This window comes from Mobula hypostoma, chromosome 5, assembly GCF_963921235.1.
Source record: "Mobula hypostoma chromosome 5, sMobHyp1.1, whole genome shotgun sequence".
In the NCBI taxonomy this organism is placed as follows: Eukaryota; Metazoa; Chordata; class Chondrichthyes; order Myliobatiformes; family Myliobatidae; genus Mobula; species Mobula hypostoma.
Genome location: NC_086101.1, coordinates 73,911,140 through 73,934,092, shown reverse-complemented (window position 1 = coordinate 73,934,092; position 22,953 = coordinate 73,911,140). Strand labels below are relative to the sequence as shown.

The following is a 22,953-nucleotide window of genomic DNA, read 5'->3' as shown; positions in this document are numbered from 1 at the left end:
CTGTGGTGTCTTGAACAATGGAGTTGGCCTTTTTCATTCACCTCTTATATTTAAAACAAGAAATCACCTGCAGATAACCTTGACCCATAGTAGAGCTTACATGGTAGTCTGATGGATAACAATCAATCTGCAGTTAAAAAAAAATAGTAACGCAATCATTTTTTGCAACATTGAAAGTTGCATGATCATGGTAATGAATAATTAAATATTAGTTGGACCTCGTTGAAGGAAACATGTTAATTATACACCTTAATACTGGGGCAGGTAAACTAAGATTTATATGCGTACTCCTGTAGCTATAGCTGTTTATTTCTGATATTGGGGCACTAATGATTGATTATGGTTTGTCTAAAGTGAATGATGGTGGTTAACTTCTTGAAATGGAAACAGTTCATTTATGATGTCTGCATGAAGCATGGAATGCTCTTTAAGGCCGTTGGTTCAGGTTTGCTTCAAGTGGTTGCATCAAGGATCCACTGTTGGCACAAATAATGTCAAGTTGCTCTACAGTGTCAATTATACTGGAGCATGGGTTTTCAGAGGGATGTTAAATTAAATGCAATGGTCATATATTAACATATTGCCTTGCCTCCTAGTTTATAATGCCTCTGGTGAAGCAATGGATAAATCATAGGAAATGAACAAAAATAAGTTTATAAAAATGAATATATTTTGTACCTCATTTCGCATTTACAAAATTGCAGTGTGCATTAGCTTTTGGGTAGGAATTTTGTGTTGTATGTGGGGAAATGCTTCACATTCGTACTGAGTAGAGTGAGCTGGCTGTTTCCTTGTTGTCCACATCCTTTTCTCATTGGCCTAATTTAATCCCTTTACTTTAAACAAAAAGCAAAATTAGGGCCAAGTGTACTTATCTAGGATCAAAAAAAATGTTCACTGCTTCAAAAATATCATTCAGAATAGGGCTGCAGAAGGGAGCACAGACCAACGTCATCAGAGGCTGTGGGTGAGTTTCTGCAATGTCACAGTGTATGAGGTGCCGAGCAATATGGTTTACAAACCTCCTGGGTGGTGAGAACCATTAGCCTGATTTCACAACCAGTGGGCAGTGGCTTTTGGAGGAACTTAGTTTTTGGTATCTATATTGCATTTTTGGCTGTCATCTTGACCGAATAATTTGCAGTGTTTATCTTTTTGTGATTAATGCTTTTAGGACATTAACAATTTTTAGAAGGTTTTATCAATTTTTGAAAAATCTTGCAGTAGGTTTGTTTTAACATTCAGATTTACAAATCCTAACAGCACCTCCTCAAATAAGAACTTTGCAAGCCTGTTGCACTGACATCAGCATGCAGAGATTGCATCTTTGATCTATTACATAATATGAATCACTAGATTAGTATAGTCCTTTTCTCTGGATTGCACGGTAGCATAGTGGTTAACACAACGCTTTACCGTTCCAGCGACCCAGGTTCAATTCCCACCACTGCCCGTAAGGAGTTTGTACGTTCTGCCCAGGACTATGTGGGTTTCCTCTGGGTGCTCCAGTTTCCTCCCACAGTCCAAAGACGTACTGGTTGTTAGATTAATTGGTCACTGTCAATTGACCCGTGATTAGGCTAGGGTTAAGTTGGGGGCTGCTGAACAGCACAGCTTGCAGGGCTGGAAGGACGTGTTTCACGCTCTGTCTCAATAAATAAATTGTGTCCTTTGGTGTTCTGTGATCCAATTTAATGGCTGCTAAGTCCATGTTGGGCATTTAATGGAAGTCCATGGTAGAGTACCAATGAATCATGGCTTCTGTGTTACCAAAAAATGGTGCCAGTTTGAAAATCAGTTCTGGAGTGCTCTGTAGTAGGAGAAGCCATTCTGGCTGGATGCTGAGTAGATGCAGGAAGATGAACTGTTGAGAGGAGGTGACCCTTGACTGACACATGTAGCTTAATATATGTAATGCACACGTGTGTTGATTGCTTGCTGGGACCAACTGTCCTTTTGAGGTTCTGTGTGGCTGTCTTTAATTTGCTGAGTGAAGAATACTGTGTGATAGCAATGCTGGATAGCAATTGTGGACCAGTTCTACTGTATATACAGTACAAGATCTGACTCCACAAATAACATTGCTAGAATTGATTCCTTTGATACAATGGTTTTCATTATGAAAGTCAGTGAAGTTGAGGTATAATATTGTAACAGAAATAAGTGTGACGATAGGTTAGTTCATAGCTACCAGTGACATGATAAATGTTTAGTATTACATTAGTGGTGTTGTTTGAAGAGTAAGTGATGGATAGGATGTAGTACAACCTTCCCCTCTTCAAGTAGAGCTATTTGATCTTCTACTTTTGTTTAGTCAAGTCAACTTTATTGTCATTTAACCATATTCATGATACCACCGAACGAGGCAAGGTTTCTCTGAACCAGGGTGTAAAACTCTATAGTACACATAACACACAATAACTTAGGAAAGTAAGAATAAAAGCTACAGATGAATTTTGCATAAATAAGCAAACTAAAGTTCATAAATTAAATATCGTAAGGTATGGAGCAGATTATCTGGTGACACTTTGAACGCAATGTGGCAGGGAGTTCAGAAGCCTAATGACCTGAGGGAAGAAACTGCTTCCCATCCTGACCGTTCTTGTCTTTATGCATCAGAGCCTCCTGCCTGATGGTAGAAAACTAAAGAGGATGCTGGATGGATGGATGGGATCCTTAATAATATTAAGGGCCTTGCATACATGGTGCTCTTGATAAATGTCCTCAGTAGATGGTAGGGAGAGCCCTATCACCTTCTCAGATCGGACTGTCAGTCTGATGCTCTGCTGCTCCAGTACTGGATGGAAATGCAGCTTGTCAGGACTCTTGATGCTGCTGCTGTAAAACACAGTGATCTTGGGGTGTGGTGGTGGGGAGTCTTGCTTGCCTCTATCTCCTAAGGAAGTGGGGGTACTGCTGTGCCCGAGAGAACAAAAGGTGTCTTAGCTTAATATTCCATCCAAAAGATGGCATTTCTGTCAGTACAAAACCTCAGCACCTGTGGAATGTTGGTCTAGATTCTGTTGTAATATTTGATGCCCTCTTCCCCCCCCCCAGCTTCTGCAGATGTTTGCTTTTCTATCAACACCTGAAATTCTGACCCCAAGATAAGAATACAGTCTCTAATTCAAGGCTAATGATTACAGTGGATTTATAGCTACAACTATTTTCCCCTTGGTGCTTCCAGGATTGGGATCCTTTTTGTCAGTATTGCTATTATGCACTTTAATTTCTCATGTGACAGGGCACGAAAACATGTTCATTAAAACATGATCTAAAATGAAATGCTAAGCAAGTTTTGTAGTCAATCCAAAAAGCATTTTGTAGTCAAATACGGAATTTCATTGTTCATCAGAACTCTATGTGATGTGAGTATTGGCTTCCGGTTATGTATGCCTTGTGTTATTTTCATACTCTGAAGCTAATTCAATTGAATGTTGGTAGGTGACTGCACTATGTTTGGTATTCCAGCAGCCAGAGCATGGGTTGTGGCTCATCACAAGAACCTGTCACACCACCTCTGACTTGCATCTGCTGGATATTTGGCCAGGTGCAGGAAGGTTGAAATGATGTGACGAAGATGCAGTATATCATAACCAAACATTTGGTTGTGTTGAGCGCACCAACAGCGCGACAGGGCCTCAGCTTTATTTTTGCAAATTAGTTCATTTCCCTTAAATCTAGAAGGTTGCACATGTTGGGAACTGTCTGTAATCCCATTATAGAGTATGCATTCCTTTTACCTGAACTCCATTTGCATGTTACCTCATTTATGAATGTCTGTCTGTGTTACAGCCAACAAAGGCAGTTTGCATTGTAGAAGTCGGTGCTGTATTTTTCAGGACTAATGGCTTTAACTTGGACCCTCAGGATTTGGAAACCAGAATGTAGCCTTCTCTAGTCAAGGAGTTCCCAAACATTTATATGCCATGGACCCCAACCGAGGGGTCCATGGATACAAGTTGGGAACCCCTACTCTAATCTATTCCTCCACAGCTTCATCCCCACATTCCAAACACTAGTAGCAGTGGTATTGATGTGTTGATGGATTTAGGAGTGTACACACATGCCCCAGCGAGTGAGGTTTATTGAAAATGGTGTTTCTACCGGAACTGGTGGTGATATACGTGCCACACTAGCGTAGTGGTTAGCGCGGCATTATTAGAGCTCAGAGCTTTGGAGTTTGTTGTTCAATTCTGATGTCATCTGTAAGGAGTCTCTGTAGAACGTGCTGGTTTTTTCTGGGTGCTCCGGTTTACTCCCCACAGTCCGAAGATGTAGTAGGTTAACTGGTCATTGTAAATTGTCCTATGATTTAGCTAGGGTTAAATTAGGTGTTACTGGGCAGTGTGGCTCGAAGGGTCTGAAGACCTATTCCACTCTGTAACTCTAAATAAAATAAAATAAAAACACAACACAACCAGTGAACATTGTTGGAGACTGGAGTCTTCCTGAAATTATATTCCCCTTCCAATGATGTCTCGAACCAGTGGTCACAAATATCTATCAAGGACGATGTTGAGAAGAAGTTTCCCCACCCAGGGAGTGGTGGATTTTTTGGATTCTCTATCCTGGAGGGTCGTGGAGATGTAACTGCTGAGTATGTTTGAAATGACATTGATATATTGGACATATAGTGAATCAACGGATATGCATTGTTGAAGGAAAGTCAAGTGTATTGCCATTTAACTATATACATGTATGCTGTCAAATGAGACACTTCTCCAAACCAGGGTGTAAAGCACAGCCATACACAGAACACACAAGTAACACATAATAATTTAGGAAAGTGAGAATAAAATCTACAAAATGAATTACATGTAAATAAATAAAGTTAAGTGCGTAAATTAACTAGAGTAAGGTACACAGGTGACACCTGGAATGCAATGTGGCTGGGAGTTCAGAAGCCTCATGACCTGAGGGGAGAAACTGTTTCTCATCCTGACCATTCTTGTCTTTATGCCCCGGAGTCTCCTGCCTGATGGTAGAAAGTCAAAGAGGATGCTGGATGGATGGGTGGGATCCTTGATAATACTAAGGGCTCTGCATACGCTTAAAATTGACCCACCTATGTACCATCCCATGCATGCAGATGAGCGTTTGGGAGACTGGCGGGATTCTGCGAGGCGGGAGCTACCTTCTGCGCTGTGGGAGTTGGGTCTGTAACTGCGTTTTGATCTTGTGAACTATTGAAGTTAGAAACAATTGGCAAGAATGGAACTGTGTTGTGCAGTGGGGGACCGCTATTCAGATTTCCACTGGATAATTTCTGATGGCCAGTACCACTCTAGTTAGCAGTTTGTGTAACTTCTCACAATAGAATCCTGGAATCCAGAAATCCTGACCATCTTTCCCCATAAAGATTTCACATCTACATCAGCAGACTTGGCTGAATGGTTAGTTTAGCAAGAATTGTCCCAGTGCGGTGTTGCTTGCAAGTCAGTAATTAGGGTTCAATTTCAGTAATTCTGAGAGCTATTCCTAGGGAACAAATGCTCTCGCTTTTTGAAATTCTTTTAATGTTACAATTTTGGATGGTATTAATATAAATTCAAGTTGCATCTTATTTCCATTCCTCTCTGCGTTTCATCGTCAGGTTTCTCATTTTTAGCTTGAACTGCTGTACGCAAAGGAGCAAAAAGTATGTGTGTTAAACTCTGAGAACACCAGGAATAAAATCATGTCCTGCTGGAAATCTGCTGTTCGTTTTTAATGAGCTTATCATTCTAATTTTTGGAAAGCTACCGGTGAGGGTGTTGTAGGATAGTGGATCGGTTGATATATTTTTATTGAGAGTAATCTATTTAGTAATTCTTGGTATTCACAAACTTACTTTATAGAAGGACTTTGAGTTGATCAGAAAGAGGAATGTTGCCTGTTTTTTTTTCTTTCTTTCTTTCTCTCTCTCTCCCTTTCTTCTTCCCTCCCTTTCCCACAAGGCTAAAAGAGCATTGGGAACCAGCTGAGGCCAAGTTAAGATCAGCAAACTGCATTATATACGGCTTGACTCTGGAACCGACTGGTCTGTATAGCCCAACACTGCAGCTGGCAGTGCCTTCCTTATCAGGGTTTTAGGATGATGCAGGGTACAGCTAAAGGTTGATGTAATTGTAATATATCTAATTTCGGTACTGCTACCGAGGAACTTTGTATTGCCACCATATTTCCAATTCCAAGAACTTTCTTCAATGTTCAAGCACTTATTTTGCATAAGAGTGTACCTTGCATAAGTGTACTGTTGGTATTTTGTCACTGATAATGATAATGCTTAATCTGACAGGAGACGCAAACAGTCTAAGTAGCTCCATGAATTAAAAGTATGGTGGCTTCAAATTCATTCTCTAGTATTGTTGTGGGCACTGGGTCTAGAACAATCCTACTATGAGGTCATTATGATGGCATCTGTAGCATCGGTGATTTAATATAGGTGAAACAGATGTCTTTTTTTTTTACAAAAGAAGTGCTTCCTTTTCCTAGTGTCAGTAGATACAGTATGTCCATTATAGGGCTTCTGGAATAGATGCTCTTAATAACTCAGACTAATACACATCCTTTTATTTCCAGATGGTTAAAAATTTCTGCAATGAGATTTGCTTTGTCGTCTGCATCTTGAAAGGTACGATTTACTTTAGCTTGTTACATTTGTGGTTAACCCTGCCCTACGTCACTGGCAGATTATTGCAAACACGATGTGCTCTAGTTTCACACAGGCCCTGTTCCAACAGCGCTTTCTAAACCCAGGAATGCCTCCGGTGCATTGGAACTTCCTCCCACACTGATTTTTATGGTTTCCTCCCACAGTCCAAGGACGTACTGGGTAGGTTAATTGGTCATTGAAAATTGTCCTGTCATTAGGTTAGGGTTAAATCTGGGTTTGCCGGTCGGATGGCTCGAAGGGCCAGAAGTGCCAATTCTGCGCTGTACCTCTAACTAAATAAATCAATGAAAATATGCTTAACCAAAGATTATCCAAATGCTAAGATTAAAATTCAAAAGTCTGAGGTGCAAAGAGACTTAGGAGTCCTTGTGCAGGATTCCCTAAAAGGTAAATTTGTAGGTAGAGTCTGTTGTGAAGAAGGCAAATGCAATGTTAGCATTCATTTCAAGAGAACTTGAATATAAAAGCAAGGATGTAATGTTGAGGCTTTACAAAGAACTGGTGAGGCCTCACCTGGAGTATTGTGAGCAGTTTTGGGCTCGTTATCAAAGAAAGGAATTGCTGACATTGGAGAGAGTTCAAAGGAGGTTCGCGAAAATGATTCCAGGATTGAAAGGCTCGTCATGGGAAGAGCGTTTGGGTCTGGGTGTATACTCACTGGAATTCAGAAGAATGAGGGGCAACCTCATTGAAACCTATCGAATGTTGAAAGGCCTCGATAGAGTGGATGTGGAGAGGATGTTTCATATGGTTGACAAGTCTAAGACAAGAGGACACAACCTCAGAATAGAGGGGCATCCTTTTAGAATGGAGATGAGGAGGAATTTCGTTAGCTAGAGAGTGGTGAATCTGTGGAATTCGTTGCCACAGGTGGCCATGGAGGCCAAGTCAATGGGTATATTTAAGGCAGAGGTTGATAGGTTCTTGATTAGTCAAGGCATGAAGGGATAAAGGGAGAGGGCAGGAGATTGGGGCTGAGGGGGAAAATGAAATGGCAGAGCAGACTCAATGTGCCAAATTGCCTAATTCTGCTCCTATATCTACTGGTCAAAAATGGGAAGCTCCATCTTAACCTTCTCTCACTCACCAACCAGTAATTGTGATATGAATTATAATGCTCTGACTGCTTCCTTATAGCTAAGGAATCAAATTGCATGCTAATATATGACATGATATAATTTCTCACTGCTGTTTAATTGAAGAATTTCCTGGTCACTCGATCAGCTGAGCAAAATATTAGAATGTAGTTGTTGGGCAGAGCAGGAACAGAGGTGTTTTGGTGACTTCTGCATTATGGCCATTTCTAACACACACAAAATGCTGGTGGAATGCAGCAGGCCAGGCAGCATCTATAGGAAGAGGTACAATTGACGTTTTGGGCCGAGACCATTCGACAGGACTAACTGAAAGAAGAGATAGTAAGATATTGGGGAGGGGATGGAGCTAAGAGTTGGAAAGTTGATTGGCAAGAAGATACAAGGCTGGAGAACGTCCATTAATGCCCCTCCTCCCCATCTTACCCCATCCCTTATTTATTTATTTCCCCCCTTTCTTTCTCCCTCTTTTTCTCCCTCTGTCCCTCTCACTATATCTTCCTCTGATGCTCCCCTCCCCCTTTCTTTCTCCCTAGGCCTCCCATCCCATGATCCTCTCCCTTCTCCAGCCTTGTATCCCTTTTGCCAATCAACTTTCCAGCTCTTAACTCCATCCCTCACCCTCCTGTCTTCTCCTATCATTTCGGATCTCCCCCTCCCGCTCCCTCTTTCAAATCTCTTACTATCTCTTCTTTCATTTAGTCCTGACAAAGGGTCTCAGCCCAAAACATTGACTGTACCTCTTCCTATAGATGCTGCCTGGCCTGCTGCGTTCACCAGCATTTTGTGTGTGTTGCTTGAATTTCCAGCATCTACAGATTTCTTCATGTTTGTGGCCATTTGTATGTCAGTTACACCCTTTCTGGGAGTCTCCCACATATTGATAGCGGCTCCCTGACGCGTGGAAATTATATACAATATCCTGGAAATCGATTTTTTTTGAGAGTGAGAGTGCGCATCCTGATAGGTCTACTTAGCATGAAGAGAGACCAATCAGTTTTCTCTGTGGGCGGGCTTTACAGTCAACCTCAAAAATAATGACAGTGTTGCTTGCTGCACTGTTTGTAACAGTTTTTTCTATTGTCCATGGTGGGTTAAAATGTAAAAGACATGTTGAGGTGAGTTTAACAGGTGTCATTTGTTCATTAGCATAGCTAACGTTATTTAAACTAGCTGGCTAGCTGCTAAGGAGCTACTCTATTGATGTCCTACGTGATGACACCAAACTCCCTGTAGACTTAACGTTGTAATAGAATAAAAAAAACAACTCCATGATAATATAAGTACATATTTTAATGTCACATTTTCTGCATATACCCAACTTGGTTTACAGATTAGACAAAAATCACTAAACAAAGTATTACATACACCCTTGGAGGTCGACCAGGGGTGGGGAGGTGATATGGGGTTGCGGGGGGGCGGGGGTGCAACCTCCCTGAAATGAGTTTTTGCATGGAATTTGTGTTAAAGAGAGTAAATAAATCAACACTATTTTTTGACTTGCATTTCTTGATGCATGCATAGATGAATGTTGCTTTTCATTATGGCAAATCGTGATAGGAACTGTTTTCTAGGAACACAACTCCCACATAATGTGTTTCACTAATTGGGGAATGTGATATAGAATGTAGAACATTACAACACAGTACAGATCCTTCGGCCCATGATATTGAGCAAACCTGTTAACCTACTCTAAGATCAACCTAACCCTTCCCTCCCACATAGCCCTCCATTCATATGCTTAAGAGTCTCTGAAATAACCCTAATCTTTTGGCCTCTGCCACCACCCCCTCCCCGTAGTACATTCCACAAACCTAACACTCTGTGTGTAATAAAAATCCTACTTCTGATATTCTCCCCTATACTTTCCTCCATTCACTTTAAAATTATGCCTATTGTATTAGCCATTTCTGCTTTGGGGAAAAAGTCTCTGGCTATCCACTCGACCCCTGCCTCTAATCTTCTTGTAGACCTCCATCCATCTCCAGCTTGCTTAACCTATCCTCATAAGACATGCTCTCTAATCAAGGCAACATCCTAGTAACTTGCCTCTGCACCCTCTCTAAAGCTTCCACATCCTTTCAATAATGCGGTGACCAAAACTGAACGCCAAATGTTGTGACTTTTATAGAGCTCCAACATTGTCTCACACCTCCTGAACTCAGTCCCCGTACTAATGAGGGCCAACACTTCATATGCCTTCTCAACTATCCTATCAACTTGCGTGGCAACTTTGAGAGCTCTATGAACGTGGAGCCCAAGATCCTTTCGTTCCTCCACTCTGCTAAGAATTCTGCTATTAAGCTTGTACCCTACAGATGATCCCTTGAGAGAGTGATGTTGTAAATTGAAAATGGTTAAAAATGTTTCTTCTATGCCAACTGGAGTTCACTATTTTATTATTAATAAACCTTGTATTCTTCACAGCTGAGCAAAGTGATGGATACCACATCATCTTAAAGTGAATAGGGTGGACAATCCCTCAAATACCAGGAGGCAGATTCAGATTACACATTGTTTGGACATCCTTTTGTTAAACATGGAGAACTACCCAGAAAACAGGCCAAAGAAAAAGAATTGGTTATACTACCAAAACTGAGGTGGTCCGAAATCCTCAGGGCATAAAATATTTTTTTCACTGAGGACTAGGCAAGAAAGCTCTGCTTCATGTTATATCAGCTATCTTACATGGTATAATTTTAGTGATTTTGTTTCTGGTTTTTACTGTTGGGCTCAATAACCACCTTTCCCCACTCCCTTTGGGTTTTGGGATTAATAGTAGTGTTTGCAGATCTCAAGAAAAGTAAAAAAAAATGATGGAAATAATGCTCAAAAATAATTGCTGTCATCCCAAAACCCCATTTAATAATAGATGTAATAATACAGTAATGGACATTGACTTCTTGGATAGCCAGTGACGATGAGGTCATTTTGCTGCTCTGGACTGCAATACTGTAGCATTTTGTGTTCTGGGGATTAAATAGATTGATTTCTTGTGATGATAATGCCCACAAGTTAACCATCGCATTCTGCAATGTTCAGACTCTGTGTCAGTTTATGGGGCCGAGGCATTTTTAACCACCTGTTTATTTTCATTATGCAGGGCATTTCTGTCTGTTTCCATTCGTATAGGAAGAGACCGGTGACAGTGCACTGAACTTCTAGTTTTCTAAAGCTTGTGGTTATGAGCATTTTCCAATTGGATGTTAGTGTTCAGATAGTTAAAATACAGTTTGCTCTGTGGTGTCACATTTGAGCAGATGGGAGTCTAGGTGCACACCATGACATTAAATTTACCCTTCAGTAATTTTTGGAACAGCTATAGAATGTATTTTTTTCTTTACTGAATTTGGTGAATGTATGCTTAAGAACCTAATTTTGTTTTCTACTGAATTAACCAAATGATGACTGGATATGAGATAAAAACATTTGTGACATTGTAAACACTAAATAAATATGAGTTTATAAGTATTTCATTGATATGATTGTGTGCATCAATGTAAAATTTAAATTGGTTTATTATTGTCACGTACTGAGATACAGTGAAAAGCTTCTCTTGCATACTGTTCTTACAGATCAGATCATTGCTGCTTACATGTTGTACAAATCTTTGGCTATTACAGAGTGTACTGAGGTAGAACAAGGGAAAACAATAACAATGCAGAGTAAAGTGTAACATCTACAGAGAAAGTGCAGTGCAGGTAAACAATAAGGTACAAGGTCATAAAGAAGTAGATTCTGAGAACAAGAGTCCATCTTATCATACTAGAGGACCACTAGACCTCTTTTCTGTTCACAAAGCAAATTCTAATTTGAATACTTCTATTGCTTAAAGAAATTCATTTGTACAATTGTTCAGAATGCAAAAGGTCATACAGTTTGCTAATTATTATCTTTCAGTGATGTAATATTTCCTTAAATTTCTACATAATGTATACTTTAATAATACACTTGTCTACAATGTTTACACAAATATACATTATTTTCCAAGGCACATAGAAGTTGTTCAGGAAGGCCTTGAGGCTCTTCACTTCCTTCTGGACAAAAGACATAACCAGTTCCCCTCCAACACCATACGTCTCAGTCTGGCAGAATTTATTCTCACCCTCAACAATTTCTCATTCAACTCCTCCCACTTTCTCCAAACCAAAGCTGTAGCCATGGGAACTCTATGGCTCCCAGCTCCATCTACCTTTACACCAACTTTCTGGAACAGTCCATGTTCCAAGCCTACAGTGGTAATGCTCCCAACTCTTCCTGCACTATACTGATGATACATTGGTGCTGCTTCCTTTGCCTGTAACTTCCACCCTGCCCTCAAATTTACTCTCCTTTCTTGATCTGTCTCCATCTCTGGAAACAGATTATACACTAACATCTTTTACAAACCACTGAGTCTCACAGCTGTCTGGACTGGTCCTCTTCCCACCCTGTCACTTGTAAAAATGCTATTCCTTTTTCACAGTTCTTCTGCCTCTCAACGATGATTTACATTTCAGAATCTCTGGGATTCCCTTTCATTTAAAAAAAAAAAGCAGGTTTTCCCTTCCACTATCATCAATGTCGCCCTCACCCATATATCCTCCATTTCCCCCATACCTACTCTCACTCCCTCTTCCCACTGTCATAACAGGAATAGAATTCTCCTTGTCCTTGTTCTTGGCCACAAGCCTCTGTATCCAGCAAATCATTCTCTATAGCCTCTGCCACGTGTTGTGCAATGAACCAGAAATAATTAGAGAGCTTAAGGTAAAAGAACCCTTAGGGGAAAAGTGATTATAATATGATCAAATTCATGCTGAAATTTGAGAAGGAGAAGCTAAAGTCAGGTATATCAGTATTATAGTGGAGTAAAGGGAATTACAGAAGGACGAGAGGAGTTGGCCAGAATTGATTGGGAAAAGAATACTTGCAGGGGTGGCAGCAGAGCAGCAAGCAGCAATGGCTGGAATTTCTGAAAGCAATTGGGAAGACACAGACACAGACACCATTCCCCCCCACCCCGAGAGGAAGGAGTATTCTTAAAGGAAAGATGACAGAACCATAGCTAACAAGAGAAGTCAAGGCCATTATTAAAGCCAAAGAGAGGGCATATAATAAAGCAAAGATTAGTGGGAAGTTCGAGGATTGGGATGCTTTTAAAAACCAACAGCAGGCAATTAAAAAGTCAATAAGAAGGTAAAGATGGAATATGAAAGTAAGCAAGCCAATAATATTAAAGGGGCTACCAAAAGTTTCTTCAGATGCACAAAGTGTAAAAGAGAGGTGAGAGTGAATATCAAACTGCTGGAAAATGATGCTGGAGAGGTAGTAATTGGGGACAAGGAAATGTCGGATGAACTGAATAAGCATTTTACATCAGTGTTCACTGTGGAAGACATTAACAGTATGATGGAAGTTCCAGGTGTCAGGGGGCATTAAAGTGTGTGAAGGTACCATAAATAGAAGGTTCTTGGGAAACTGAAAGGTAAATATGTCACCTGGACCAGGTGGTGTTCACCCCAGAGTTCTGGAAGAGGAGGCTGAAGAGATCATGGAGGCATTAATAATGATCTTTGAAGAATCGCTAGACGCTGGAATGGTTCTGGAAGACTGGAAAATTCCAAATGTCAGTCCACACTTCAAGAAGGGAGAGAGGCAGAAGAAAAGAAGCTATCAGCCAGTTAGTCTGACCTCAGTGGTTGGGAAGATGTCAGAGTTGATTAGTAAGGATGAGGTTGCAGGGTACTTGGAGACACGTGACAAAATGGATCATAGTCAGCATAGCTTCCTCAAGGAAGAAAACTTGCCTGACAAAAACAAGCAGGATAGACAAAAGAGAATCGATTGATGTGGCGTACTTGGATTTTCAGAAGGCCTTTGACAAAACAGCACACATGAGGCTGCTTAAGAAACTAAAGGCCCTTGGTATTACAGGAAAGATTCTAGTATGGATAATACAGTGGCTGATTGGCAGGAGGAAAAGAGTGGTAATAAAGGGAGCCTTTTCTGACTGGTTGCCGGTGACAAGTGGAATTCTACAGGGGTCTATGTTGGGACTGATTCTTTGTACCTTGTATGTCAATGATTTGCGTGATGGAATTTATGGCTTTGTTGTAAAGTTTGTAGACAATATGAAAATAGTTGGAGGGGCAGGTAGTTTTGAGGAAGTATAGAGGCTACAGAAGGGCTCAGACAGATTAGGATAATGGAAAAAGAAATGGCAGATAGAATACAGTGTTGGGAAGTGTATGGCCAAGCACTTTGGTAGAAGAAATGAAAAGGTTGCCTATTTTCTAAATGGATTAAAATACAAAAACACTGAGAAGCAAGGAGACTTGGGAGTTCTTGTGCAGGATTCTCTAAAGGTTAATTTGCAGGTTGAGTCTGTGGTGAGGAGGGCAAATGCAATGTTAGCATTCATTTCAAGAGGACTAGAATATAAAAGCAAGGATGTAATGTTGAAACTTTATAAAGCATTGATGAGGCCTCACTTGGAATATTGTGAGCAGGCTTGGGTGTCTTATTATAGAAAGAAAGTGTTGAAACTGGAGAGGGTTCAAAGAAAGTTCCTGAAAATGATTTCAGGTTTGAATAGCTTGTCAGATGAAGTGCATTTGATGGCTCTGGACCTGTATTCACTTGAACTCAGAAGAATGAGTGGTGACCTCATTGAAAATTATTGAATGGTGAAAGGCCTTGATAGAGTGGATGTGGAGAGGATATTCGTTATGGTGGGAGAATCTAAGACCAGAGGACACAGCTTCAGAAAGGAGTGTCATCCTTTTAGAATGGAAATGAGGAGGAATTTCTGTAGCTAAAGGGTGGTAAATCTATGGATTCCTTGGCCACAGGCAGCTGTGGAGGCCAAGTCTTTACGTATATTTAAGGCAGATGTTGTTAAATTCTTGATTGGTTTGAGCATGAAAGGATACAGGGAGAAGGCAGAAAATTGAGGTTGAGAGGAAATTGGATCAGCCATGATGAAATAGTGCAGCAGACTCGATGGGCCAAGTGACCTAATTCTGCTCCGATATCTTATCGTCTTATCTGCAATGGGACCTAACTACTAGGCACATCTTTCCCTTCTTTGTGCCCCACCATTTCGTTACACTTTCTGTAGGGATCACTCTCTATGTGACTCTGGCCACTCATTGTTCCGCACTGATCTCCCTACTGGTACTTATCCCTGCAGGTAGCACAAGTGCTACACCTGCCCGTTGAGATCATCTACCTTGTCCAGTATTCCTGGTGCAGATTCCTCTACATCAGTGAGACCTGACATAGGTTAGGGGACTACTTTGCTGAACAGCTTCGCTCTGTCGACTGCAACAGCAGGATTTCCAGGTGCCATCCATTTCAACCTGACTCCCCATTCCAATACCGACATGTCAGCCTACTGCCATACTCAAGTTAAAGGAAATATACCCCATATTCCTTATATCCTAATGGCGTTAACATTAATTTGTCTAACTTATGAAAGTCACTCCCATCTTTCTTCCCCCTCTTCCCATTCCCCATTATGGTGGTGTACCTTCTCCTTCTCTTCTCCTTCTCTTCCCCTCATGACCTGCCCCTCTTCTCCCTCTGGTTCCCCACCTCCTTACCTTTCTTCCATGGTCCATTGTCCTCTCCTATTAGATTCCTTCTTTCTCAGCCCTTTACCTCTTCCATCTATCATATTCCCAACCCCCAGCTTCTTTCATCAGCTGCCACCCACTCACCTTCACTTCACCTGGTCTCACCTGTCACCTGCCAACTTGTCCTCCACCCCCTTGCCTTCCTTATTCTGGCTTCTGCCCTCTTCTTTTCCAGTCCTGATGAAGGGGTTTGGCCTAAAATGTTGACTGCTTATTTCTCTCCATAGATGCTACCTGGCCTGCTGAGATCCTCCAGCATTTTGTGTGTGTCACTCTGGATTTCCAGCATCTGCAGAATCTCTTGTGTGTAATGTAGGGGTTCTCAACTTTTTTCTGCCACGGGCCCCTTCCATTAACTGAGGGGTCCATAAGTCCCAGGCTGGGAACTGCTGGTCTAGAGGTTGCTCTTGCAATCTTTTTCATGCAAACCAACACTGAGTTCTGTTAAGAAATTCTGCTACCATCATTAAAACTAGAAGTTTAAAAAAAACACGATTGATCCCTTTTTAGCCCTGCTTTTCCAATGTGTGCTTTCAGTTCTCTCCTTATTCCATGTTTCATTACTAAGGAGCAAAATCAGCCAACCTATTTCTTCTCAGCCCTTGCCTTGGGTCTTGTGGATTTGTAGCTTTGTCACAGTATCCCGACTGGGATATGGAGAACTAGGAATGAAGCATAGAGAAAGTGCTTCCTTTAGAAAAAGGCATATTTTTAAAACTGACAGATAGTACCTGAGGTACTTTTTTAAAAAAAAAATTTGGCTAATGGGACTTAGATGGTTTGTTGAATTTCTGGAGATTTGGATTAATCCAGCCCAGTTTCTCTAATCTCTGAATGTTCTCCAGATATTACAGAGGTAAAAACAAAGGACTATGGATGGTATATGTACATCTGAAGAGTTGATCATGTATTTTTTAAACTTCTACTTTTCAACTTGGCAGCAGAATTTCTTGAAAGAACTTCTCAGTGTTGCCTTGCATGAAAGAGGTTGCAAAAGCAGCCTCTAGAGATTCTGCAGATGGGCAAATCCAGACTAACACAGACCAATGCAGGAGGAACTCAATAGGTCAGGCAGTCTCTGTAGAAATGAATAAACAGTTGGTGTTTTGGTCCAAAACTCTTCAAAATTCTAGAAGTACTCGGCAAGTCATACAAAATCTTTGGAGACAGAAGATGCATTGATATTTCAAGTCAATGACCTCTCAACAGAACTTTGTAGAACGTGTAATCATATTAGCCATGGAATGAGTTCTGTTTCGCAGTTATGAATTGCATGTGACTACATATAACACTTAATCAGTTTGGCATGAACCTGTAAAAATGAAAGGTAATGATGAAAGTGTTTGGAACAGACAGACGTTGCGTGAATGATTAAGTTTGAGGATGGACATATAGACATCCAGCTAGTGCACTGTCAGTTGATTTATGGAATGGTTTCCTGATGCAGAAGATCTCCTTTGGATCCTGTTGAAGCCAAAGTGTATCTACTGACTTCTGACTGAATTAATGGGTCGTGTTTCAAATTCCATGTAAACAGTGCTGTTGTAAGTTGCTAATTTACAGGTGCCTGTGGGAGTTGATATTCTGTTTAACTGTGACCATGCATTGCAATAACATTGCTCTGCATGGATTTTATGGATATGACCTTTTTATGAATGAATTTACTGTAGCAAAGCTTCAAGCTAATTTCCCATTTTGTAGTATTTCTATTTTAATCCAGGGCTGAGTGCGTGCGTATGTGTGTTTTTGTGTGTTAGTTTAAAGTAGTGACACTATTTCATCTGTTTTAAAAATGTTTTTATTTTTGTGTCAGTAAAACATAGCACACTGAATAATGTAATTGTCTTAATGATGGATGAGGCTACCAATGTGAATAGTTTCGACATGCCTCCAAGGATATGCCGCTACTGGAGCAGTCACTGGGATAATGTACTCTGATACATAATTGGCAGGATTATAGACACTAAAGGGGGAGGGTGGCTTGTTTAATAACATTTGGTTCAATAATAATGAATATTGTTACATTTTTAAATATGAATGCATCTTTGCACTGGTGATTGTACACTTGTTCAAGAGAAAAAGAGATTTGTTACCTGCAGGTCTGTACCCTTGTCAATTAAACCCAAATAAATATACTTTTTATAGCAAGACTTCTGGAGAGGTTTATTTGCTTAAACATTAGTTCCAGAAAGAACGGGCAGAAATTGTATTACCTTTTAAAAGGTCAAAATTTTATAGTCAATAAAATATATTCAAAAAGTTGTGCAGGAAAGAGATGTTGAAATAAATGATCTGCTATAATCTATGAGAAGCCAAACGATCTACCCTTCGCTCGAAATTGCCAAGTTTAGTGAAGTTTGGAAATTGTTCCCGTGTACTAACTCCAAGTTGTTTCTGTATCTGGTGCCAGCATTTTCTCTCCAGTTAAACAATCTTTTGCAGGTAGTCTGATGCTCATCACTTTGCAGTTTTCCATCTCTGCTGTCTTTACTCCTTTTATTTCTTGGTCTCCAATCTTGGTGACAATTCTAAAATGTGAGCTTCATCAAATGCCTTTTGAAAGTCCATGTGCATCACATCAGCCACATTTACCTTCTTTAATCCTAATCTCTTCCTAACCCAATTGGAGAAATTCCATCAAGTTAATTAAACATGATTTTTCCTTTAGAGAAAATGCTGGATGAATTGTTTAGCTGATTCCCCTTTGTTCACTCTGAAGCTACTGACACGATAACGGAAGTCCGGAATACTTGCAGAGATGGAGGACCTTCATTGTTGCCCTAAACGCCAGCAGCATAACAGGCAAAAGAGAAAAGAAACTGTTCATTCTGTTAGATATAACACCTGCCCTTTAACTTCTTTCATTGGCATCATTCAGGCACTTTGACAGACCTTCCAGGTGAACGACCAACTGAGTTCAAAGCTCAAAATATATTTTATTATCAGAATACACATATGTCACCACATACAACCCTGCGATTCATTTTCCTGTGGGTATGCTCAGCAAATCTATCGAATAGCAACTATAACTGGAACAATGAAAGATCAAGTAGAGTGCAGAAGACAACAACCTACAAATACAAATATAATCAAATAGCACTAAATATTAAGAGCATGAGATGAAGAGTCCTTAAGGTGAGATCATTGGTTGTGGGAACATTTCAATGATGGGGCAAGCTGGGTGTAGTTATCCCCTTTTGTTCAAAAATCTGATGAATGAGGGGTAGTAACTGCTCTTGAACCTGGTGGTGTGAGTCCTGAGGCTCCTGTACCTTCTACCTGATTGTAGAACCCCACATTCCTATCTGTAAGGTTAACCATGAACTTACAGACTCCTATCACTTTAAATCTATTTCCTTGTCCCATTCTGGCCTCAGTTTTGTCTCTTCAGTTACTTCAGTGTGGCCAGTGTCAGACTATGAGGAGTATTTCAACTGCTAACTCAGTATATTAAATCCTTGAGGTTCAATATTGAATTCAACAGCTGGGTTTTTCACAGATGCAGAGATACTGTCCTTTTCATTTATGTCTGCACCAACTTGGTACAGGTTATGGTACACGGCTGGGAGGCACAGTAGCTTAGCCTCGCTTTACAACATCAGCTGTAAGATCGGGAGCTAATTCCCGCTGCTGTCTGTAATGAGTTTGCATGTTCTCCCCATGACCATGTGTGTTTCCTCTGGGTGCTCTGGTTTCCTCCCACAGGGCAAAGAAACAGATTTGATTTGACATAAATGACACATTTCACTGCATGTTTCAATGTCCACACAACTAAGAAAGTTAATCAGCTGTAAAATTTGTTTCAACTGCTATTTTCTATATGTGCAGTAATTGCCACCTTGATAGCATTGATCAGCGTCCTATCGCAGACTTTCCCTCCGCTCTCTCCACCTACTCACCAACCCCAAGCCAACATTACAATTTAAACATGTTTGTCTTTTTACTTTACAAATTCTGGTGAAAGATACCTAACTCTGTTCCCCTGCTCAAAAATGCAGCTTGATTGCCTAGACTCTCTAGAATTTGTGTTTTTTAACGTGTGTTCTGGATTTCCAGTGTCTGCAATCTTTCCCCCGGCTGTTAATTTTGTTTATCATCACTAAAAGTTTTTCAACCTCATGATTGGCATGTAATAACTAACTTGAACAAGGGTAAAAGATCAACTGTTTGTCAGCTCTCTGGCTCTACAGCAGGACCAGTGTCTCAATTTCCACTTGCACTTGCCTCAGAAATCCAAGTTATGACTCATATGTCCCGGGTGATTTATTCATAAGGTACATTTAGCTTCACTTGTAACCTCCTCTATCAGTCTTCTCTTGTTTCCTCCATTGACTCTTTTAGATATCTGGAGGAGATTTTTGGGTTTCCTTTTGTTTGACTTCTATATATCCTCATACTTTTCCAATGCCTCTTTTTCTCACAATACCTCTGAACTTCCTAAATCAGCTTGGTTCAGACATCTGACACCTGGTATGCTGGATTTTTTTTGTATTTTTCTGGCATCTGCAGTATTTTGCCTGATAGCATTGTGGTTCGCACAGCGCTTGACAGTACAGGTAGCTCGGGTTCAATTCCCACTGCTGCCTGCTAGGATTCTGTACGTCCTCCCTGTGACGGTTTCCTCCGGGTGCTCTGCTCTCCTCCCACAGTCCACAGTTGGTAGGTTAATTGGCCATTGTAAATTGTCCCGTGATTAGGCTGGGATTAAATTGGGGTATTTCTGGGCAGTGCGGCTCGTTGAGCCAGAAGCATCTCTTCTGTGCTGTATCTCAATAAAGTAAAAATTGAAATTTTTTCTGTATTTGCTAAAAACGCAAGTCCATGTTATTTAGTACACTTCTCTAATCTTGAATGCACTGTTTGCATTTATGTTCTTATCTGTACACTGTAATCTCTTATTCTGGTCCTGACCTGAAGCCATTGAATCGCTATTGGGTCTTAGAAAGACAGTCATCTAATGCAAGGATTTCCATCCTGGGGTCCATAGACCCCTCAGTTAATGGAAGGGGTCCATGGCATAAAAACCATTGGAAACACCTGATCTAATGGGTTGGGCCCATAGGGTTAATGATTATTCCTAATAATTAGACATCTATGAAGGAGAATAAATAGTTGATGTTTCAGGTCAAGACCCCTCATCAGGACTGGAAAGGAAGGGGGAATAGCCAGAATAAGGAAGTGCAGGGAGGACGAGAAGTATGAGCTGAGACCAAGGGAGGGGGGGTGGTAGGCCTGAGTTTGACCTCATCGTGGCAGTACAGGGGCCCTGGGCAGACATGTCAACTGGGAATGGAAAGCTGTATTGACACTTCTAGCCACTATGAGGTCGTGCCTTTTGTGGTGGATGGAGCGAAGGCGCTTGAGAAAGTGGTCTACCAATCGGTGCCGAGTCAGTGCCAAACTCAGATTGGAGGAGCAACACACATTCTTTTTCTCTCTCTCCTTTTTCTCCCTCTGTCCCTCTCACTATACCCCTTTCCCATCCTCTGGGGTTTCCCCCCCTCCTCTTTTCTTTCTCCCTGGGCCTCCTGTCCCATGATCCTCTCATATCCCTTTTGCCAATCACCTGTCCAGCTCTTGGCTCCATCCCTCCCCCTCCTGTCTTCTCCTATCATTTCGGATCTCCCCCTCCCCCTCCCCCTCCCACTTTCAAATCTCTTACTAGCTCTTCTTTCAGTTAGTCCTGACGAAGGGTCTCGGACCAAAACGTCGACTGTACCTCTTCCAATAGATGCTGCCTGGCCTGCTGCGTTCACCAGCAACTTTTATGTGTGTTGCTTGAGCAACACATCATATTCCATTTGGGTAGCTTCCAACCTCAATTTCTCTAGCTTCCCTTTTCTTCAGCCCTCTACCTCTTCCACCTCTCCCCTCCCGGCTTCTTACTTCATTGTCCCTCCAACCCACCTTTCCCATCACTTGATCTCATCCATCACCTGCCACTCTTTTCCCCTTCCCCCTTCCCTCCACCTTCTTATTCTGGCTTTAGTTCCCTTCCTTTCCCATCCTGAAGAAAGGTCTCAGCCAGAAATATCGACTGTTTATTCCCCTTCATAGATGCTGCCTGATCTGCTGAGTTCCCCCAACATTTCGTGTGTGTTGTTCATAATTTCCAGTACCTGCAGGATCTCTGGTGTTTAAGAGATGCAGATTTGTAACATGGCCATTGACTGACAAAAAGAATCAGCAGTTAGTGCATCTTGAGCCATTGTCATAGTCCACTGTGCCCTAACTGGGATCAGCTGACTTGGTGGCAGCCAAGATTGTCAGCTGGCATCTTCCTTTCCAGTTGGCTGAGATTTCCACTGAGCAAAATTTCTGAGTTAACATCTTGTCTTCTGCTAGCAGATGGTTAAACAGCAATGTCAGCTTCCCTGCTGATCACTAAACCTTCACTGGAACTATTTGGCTAATGAATACAACAGGCAGAATTAGTCACGACAGATGCTTTCTGTGTTGGTAAAGACACTCAGTGGAATATTTTAATCTGTAAGTGCTCGTGATTAGAGAAGTAAAGCGAAGCTTTATGTATCTTGTTAAATTTCACACATCCTGGGAAGAGTCTGAATTTTCCACTTCAGCTCCTCTGTTCCCACATAAATGAGGGAAGAATAATCATGTTTATATGAAGTGCGAACACCTTATTTAATGACATTTTGTACAGCAACATTTGCACACAACTGTAAATCACTTAATATCACCTCATCTGCACTCATGTTGTAGCAGTTTAGACAAGCTTCTGGGAAATTCTGTTGCAGGTTGTGAGGTGATAATTTTACAGAAGATAGAGGTCATGGGTTAAGGGTGAGGGGAAACTTCACTCAGAGGGTGGTGAGAGTGTGGAATGAGCTGCCAGTGGAAGTGGTGCATGCAAGCTCAATTTCAGCATTTAAGGGAGGTTTAGATAGGTTCATGGATGGCAGGGGTATGGGGGTTATTGTTTGGTCAATAGGAGTAGACAGTTTAAACGGTTTGGTATGGACTAGATGGGCCAAAGGGCCTGTATCTGTGCTATATTTTTCTATGACTCTACAGAATTTAGTAGAACACAGGACCATGTTCTTCGGCCTGCGATGTTGTGTGAACTATTTAAACCAATGATGTCTGCCTGCATTGGGCTCATTACCTCTCCATTCTCTGCACGTTCATGCAGAACTCAAAGAGCTCTTTGAACACTTTCATTGTACCTGCCTCTACTGCCACTCCGGGTCGCTGTTGCCAGGCACCCATCTCGCTACTAAAAAAATCAGCTTCTCATTTGAACTTTCTCCTCTCACCTTCAATCTGTGCCCTCTAGTATTAGACAGTCATGTTCGTATAAAGTTGAATTTGAATTTTTTTCTGTAGACATCATAGGGAGGTGTCATGAGAAGAAAGAAATTATTCTATTGTTAGATGCTCAGAATGTTTTTTAAAAATGCTTTTATTATTAGCATTTAACAATGGAATAATTGTTTTCTTGTCATGATACCACCCTATGGTGTCTGCGGAAGCAATCTCCAAATTCAAATTTCTATGGACATCAGTGCACCGAAAGACAATTTTCTCTGGGGAGATGCTAGACTGCAAAAGACAGTGAATA

At 41.1% G+C, this 22,953-nt stretch overlaps 1 protein-coding gene across 8 annotated transcripts in view; it reads left to right on the top strand.

The window, feature by feature from the left end:
- tfcp2l1 (transcription factor CP2-like 1) overlaps positions 1-17,521 on the top strand; it is a 63,815-nt gene extending 46,294 nt beyond the window's left edge. For 6 of the 8 annotated variants that reach the window (XM_063048551.1, XM_063048555.1, XM_063048553.1 and 3 more), the window contains 2 exons: positions 6,565-6,616; positions 10,180-17,521. In XM_063048551.1, the coding sequence (XP_062904621.1) occupies positions 6,565-6,616; positions 10,180-10,217 (90 nt within the window). In that variant the 3' untranslated portion in view covers positions 10,218-17,521. The remainder of the gene's footprint in view (positions 1-6,564; positions 6,617-10,179) is intronic. The other 2 variants (XM_063048552.1, XM_063048556.1) reach the window with 1 other exon arrangement.
- The last annotated feature ends 5,432 nt before the right edge of the window (positions 17,522-22,953 follow it).